We start from the raw sequence: 6072 nt of genomic DNA, 5'->3' as shown, positions 1-6072 counted from the left end.
ATAACAAGTGATTGCAAAGACCATGGCCTGTACCAGACGCACCTTAGTCTCCAGAGACACACCGTTGCTCTTCAGTACTTTTGAGAGGTCCCTAAAAGCAGACTTTCCCACCGCAATATGTCTTTTTAATTTCCTGGCTGCTGGTGCCAAGAGTGTTGATTGTGGAGACATGCAGACTAAACCTGTGAACAATCTCAATCTCTTTGCCATCAATCCTGATGCTGCCAATTGGTCCAGTGGTGAGAATCTTTGTCTTCTTGACACTGAGCCTCAATCCATACTGAAGGCTGCAGCCCCTGACCCTCAGCAGCAAGTGCTTCAGGTCCTCCTCAGTTTCAGCAAGCAGGGTTTTGTCATCTGCATATCGCAGGTTGTTGATAGATCTTCCACCAATCCTGACACCACATTTCTCCTCATCCAGGAATAAGTATATAATAAAGAATTCTGGAGACAAATTATTTGGTCATGTATACTCGTATTTGGAAGCAGGAGTGGCATCCACTTCCTAAATAACATGCCTCCGGAAACTCTATGAACTTTGATAAATGTTGATAAATGTTGTAGAGGGGCTTCAGGCCTTTTGTTCATAGGATCTCTATGAGTCATGCTCAACTCAAAGGCAATCAACAACAACAACAACATACTCCTATACCATCTAATGAGGTTATAAAATCTTGATTTCAGTATATTGTTGGTGTGTGTTGTCGAGTTGCTTGCAACTCATAGCAACCCTATTTACAAGAGACCTAAACCCTGCTCTATCCTGTGTCAACCTCACTGTCTCTGACATACCCACTCCCATTACTCCAATCACTCAATCGATCCATCTCATCGAAGTTCTTCCTCTCTTGCGCTGTCCCTCCACTCTCCCAAACATGATGTTCCTCTCCAAGGACTCGTCCCTCCTTTCAGCATGCTCAAAGTATGTAAGATGAAGCTTCAGAATCCTTACCTCCAAGGAGCAATGCGGTTTCACCCTTTAAGGGAAATACGTGTTTGTTCTCCTAGCAATCCATGGTATATTTGACACTCCTCTCCAGCACCACAGCTCAAAGGCACCGATTCTCTTATCATCCCTAGTCACTTTTCAGCTCTCAGATGCATAGCATCTATGGCCCAGATCAGGTTTAAGTATGCCTGTCTTTAAAGTTAACTTTTTTTTTTTTAAATCTCTCTCTTCTTCTTCTTGTGTACTGTTGAATCGGGTCTGACTGGCACAGGAGGAGGTTACCTCTACTCCTCTAGCAGAGCATCTGGTGGATTCAAACCATATGCCTTCAGGATTGAAACATAGCTTCTTGCCAGTAGGCCACCAGAGCTCCTTAAAGTTAATTTTGAGCACCTTATCACATTGAAAATTTTGAACCGTCAACATTTCATATGTAGACTTAGGTCATGTATGTTGATGTTGTTAAGTGCTATTTAATTAAATACAATTCATAGCAACCCTATGAGCAACATATTGGATTCCTGTGCTGTTCTGCACCATCCTTATCGTGCCTGACACATTAGAGCCCACTATCACAGATATATATCTTGTTAAGAGACTTCCTCTCATACATACTTTCGGCACATTGTTAGGAGGGGCCTGTGTTTGGAGAAGGATGTCATGCTCTCAACCAGGTGCATTGACACAGTGACTACAGCAGTGGGCTTGAGATTGTGAGGATAGCACAAGATAGGAAAAGATTTAGATCTGTTATTCATAGGGTCATTATGAGTCATACTTGACAGCACCTAACAACATACAGGTTGAAACTGTAGAGTCTTTGCTTATGCATGACTCTTTGCTTCCTATTGACTTTTCTTAGCCCTTTATTATTAGGAATATTAAAGGAGCTCTCATGAGTTACTCAGTAAGGAGTTGCACTGCCAATCCAAAGACAGGTGGTTCGAATCCACCAGGTGCTTTGCTGGAGAAAGATGTGCAATCTCCTCCTGTGCAATTTACAGCCATTGAAAACTTGCTAGAGGGTCAGTTATGAGTTGGTTCTAACTCAACAGTGATGAGTTTATTTATGAATTATTACTTTGGTAAAATCAGGAGATGGGCAGTATACTCCAGTGTGATTTAGATACTCCAAAAACTTTCTAGAGTGTCAGCTCTGAGTCACTTCTGACTCCACAGCACAATATATTACAACAAACAACATATTATTTTAAAGGGGGCCAATTAAGCAGGAAACATCATTAATATAGATTTTTTCCTTGATTTTATTTAAGAGTGCTCTTATTAGTTTTCCAATGAATTGCTACAGACATCATATATTGTTATGACTAGAGGAATGTTCTCAACCATTATCTAAATCCCTCTGTTGTTTTTATGTGCCATCAAGTGACCTGTGACTCACAGTGACTCTATTTACAACAACTCTGAAGCCTGCCCTGTCCTGAGACAGTTTTACTGACTGACACATCTACCCCATTGCCCTAGCTAGTGTCTCAATCCATCTCATCTGGGGTCTTCCTCTCCTACAGTGTCCCTCCACCCTTCCAAGCATGATGTCTGTCTTCAAGCACAGATCCCTCCTGGCCATGTGCCCAAAGTATGTGAGACGGACCTTCAAAATCCTTGTCTCCAAGGAGAAACTTGGTTTCATCCTCTCCAAAACAGACCTGTTTGTTTTCTTGGCAGTCCATGGTATGTTCAAGACTCTCCTCCAGGACCACAACTCAAAGGCATCAATTCTTTCATCTTTAGTCATTGTCCAGCTCTCTGATGCATAGCAAGTCATTATAGAGACCATGGCCTAGATCAGGCACATCTGAGTCTCTATACTGAAACTATTGATTCCCTATAATCTGAAGATGTGCTTGACAGCAGATTTTCCCAGGGCAATTCATCTTTTGATTTCCTGACTGCTGGTACCAAGAGTGTTGATTGTGGAGCCAAGAAAGTGATAATTGTTAACAACCTCAATCTCTTCTCCATCTATCAGTTGGCCCAGTGGTAAGAATCTTTGTTTTTTTGATGTTGAGCATCAATCTATATTGAAGACTACAGTCCTTGGCTTTCTGTAGCAAGCATTTTAGGTCCTCCTCTGTTTCAGTAAGCAAGGTTATGCCATTTGCATAATGTAGGTTGCAATCCAGATTTCACATTCCTCATAGAGTCCAGCCTTCCAAATGATCTGTTCTGCATATATATGGAAAAGGTATGGAGATAGACTACATCCTTGGCATACAACTTTCATGATTTTGAACCATGAAGTATTTCCTTGCTGTGTTCTGAGGATAGCTTCCTGGTCCAAGTATAAAAGTATACTTCTGGGATTCCCATTCTCCTCAAGACTAGCCATACTTTGTTGTGATCCACATAATCAAATGCCCTTGCTTCGTCAATGAAACACAGATGGACATTTCTCCAACACTCTTTGCTTTCTACCAAGATCCATCTGACATTGACGATAATGTATCTAGTACCACAACCTCTTCTAAACCAAGCTTGTATTTCTAGTAGTTCTCTGTTGATGTACTGTTACAGTCATTTTTGGATAATTTTCAGCAAGATTTTGCTTGTGTTGATCCTAGTGATATTGTTAAATAATTTCCACACTCTGTCAGGTCACCTTTTTCTGGAATTGGAATAAATATGCATCTCTTCCAGTCAGTTGACAAAATAGTTTTCCTCCAGATTTCTTGACTCAACCTTGTAAGCATGTACAGGGCAGTATATGTTGAAATATGCCAGTTGGTATTCCATCAATTCTTGGTGCCTTGTTTTTTGCCAAGTTCTTCAGAGATGTCTGCACTTCCTCTTTCATCACCATTGTGTCTTGATCATATGTTGTTTCTTCAAATTTTTCTGTGTCAGCCATTCTTTTTGGTACAGTGACACTGTATACTCCTTCCTCCTCCTCCTCCTCTTTTTTTTTTTAATATTTTTCTTCTATCGTCATTTAATGCTCCCTGGAACATTGAATATTCTGCCCATTCAAGTTGTGACTTGAATTTGTTCTTAATTCCTTCAGTTTAAGACATTCTGAGTTTGGTTTTTTTGATTTTCTGACTCCAGCTCCTTGCACATTTCGTTATAATACTTTGCTTTATCTTCCTGAGCTGCCCTTAGACATCTTCTATCAGCTTCTTAATGCCGTGGTTTCTTTCCTTTGCATTCACTTCTTGGTGCTCTAGTGCAATATTCAGAGTCTCTTCTGACATCTATTTTAATCCCTTTAGAACCTCCTTTTATATGGAGTGGACACTTTTTTATTTATTGAGATTTTTTTTGGTCTCTTTAATTGATATTTTAATGAAAGTTTATAAAGATCTTGGATTTCTACTCATTCATTGTTGCACATTATCCTCCCTGCCCCACACCTCCCCTTGGAGTGGACACTCTTCATAATCTGTGTGGTATATGCAATGAAAGGACACAGAGCTAATCAAAAGTCTCATCAGGTGGGTGTAGTGAAGTCTCATCAGGTGGGTGTAGTGATTGATAGGATTGACTGCAGAGTACTTACAAACCTCAGAATGCTTTTGAAGACAAAGAACAAATTAGATTCATTAAATACATTTTTTAACTAAAGGAAGGATAATTGATTTTATGGGTAGAAAGAATACTATCTTAATTTTTTATATTTTGTTAGAAGACAAAATTTCAATTACCTTTAAGTCTTTTAAAGAAAAACTCCCCAAGGTATACTGAAGGTACATTTACTTTTTGGTATCTATTCACCTTATATCATGGCTATGCAACATTTTAAAACATTATAATATAAGAGAAAAATGATAACAACCTATGCAAGTAGAAGTACAGAAAGAATAGACAGTAATTCAGAAGTTTGTTGATTTTGGAAAGCCTGTGGGTGATTCTACTCTGTCCATGTGTATAGGTCATATATAGAGTCCATATGTAGTTTTATGATTAATTGGAAACAGCCCAAGTGCCCAACAAAAAACAAATGGATAGAGAAGCTGTGATATAGTCACACAATGGAATATTATGCAGCACTGAAAAATAAAGAACTCATGAAATATTGTACAAAATGGATGACCTTGGAGGACATTATGCTGAGTGAAATATCTCAGTAAAAAAAAAAAAGACAAATACTGTATAGAACAGAACTGATATGGAGGTTGGGAAAAACTAAGAAAAGAGGGGATAAATAATGTACACAGTATTGAAACAGATGAGGGAAAGAATTGTATAAAAGGAACATATGATTAGGTACTATTGGCACAACAAGAGTCCAGAATAAGTTGCATAGCAAAGTAGTCTTGGGGTGGGTGAGTGGGGAATGTATAACAATGAAAGAACTTTTTTTCCAAAGAAAAAAGTGAACTGGAGCGGAGGGGGGACAGGAAGGAAAATGTATAACAATGAATGAATGGAAATTTAAAAAAATATATAAAATGATCTTCAGAAGTAAAAAAAAAATTCAGTATTTCTCTTGAGATTTTGCTTTTTCTTATAACTGAATGTTTGACATCTCCTAAAAAAAGGTGATAATTTAGCCTAAAACTCTGTGTTTAAGTTACACATACTGCACCCATTGAACATAAAATTCCCAGTTGGAAAAATTAATTCCCTTGATATTTTTTTCATAACTTACTGTGTAGTCTATCAATTATAGAGAAAAATATCCATATATAAGTGGATCAAAGCATGGATTTAAAAAAGCAAAGAGAAAGAAGAAATGATTTACTGGTTCAGATACTCTATGTAACATTTCAGGGTCAAACCAATACCAAATTCCTAGGACATAGTAGGGCGTCCAGCAGACAGTAAATGAAGTAGCAAATACAACTGTCATCTTTAGGGTCCTCAGCCGTGCTCTTGGTATGTTGTTCTTGGATTGATTCAGTTGTAGTTCTAGAAGGCAGAGAAAACAGGAGACTTTCAATGTCCAGTCTTCCCACAAAACAAAAATACAAAAATGAAGACAGAATCACTAACTGATCCTAATGAATATAATTAAAGTAAATGTACATTTCATTTAATTACATTACAATCTGCTTGAGATATGCGATCTTATTCTAGATTTTTTTTCTATAATTATATTTTATTAATTTTCATAAACATTTACAGAGATTTTGGGCTTCCACTCATTCATTGTTGCACTATTC

At 38.0% G+C, this 6072-nt stretch overlaps 1 protein-coding gene across 1 annotated transcript in view; it reads right to left on the bottom strand.

Annotated features, from left to right (window-relative positions):
- Positions 1–5509: 5509 nt before the first annotated feature.
- GNRHR (gonadotropin-releasing hormone receptor) overlaps positions 5510–6072 on the bottom strand; it is an 18017-nt gene continuing 17454 nt past the window's right edge. Inside the window, exon 3 of the mRNA XM_006902720.1 lies at positions 5510–5818. Coding sequence (XP_006902782.1) covers positions 5574–5818 — 245 coding nt within the window. The 3' untranslated portion in view covers positions 5510–5573. The remainder of the gene's footprint in view (positions 5819–6072) is intronic.

This window comes from Elephantulus edwardii, unplaced genomic scaffold (genome assembly GCF_000299155.1).
Source record: "Elephantulus edwardii isolate Elephantulus edwardi_28Jun2011 unplaced genomic scaffold, EleEdw1.0 scaffold00442, whole genome shotgun sequence".
In the NCBI taxonomy this organism is placed as follows: domain Eukaryota; kingdom Metazoa; phylum Chordata; class Mammalia; order Macroscelidea; family Macroscelididae; genus Elephantulus; species Elephantulus edwardii.
Note: the sequence above shows the minus strand (reverse complement) of the source record. Positions and strands in the feature narration are given on the sequence as shown.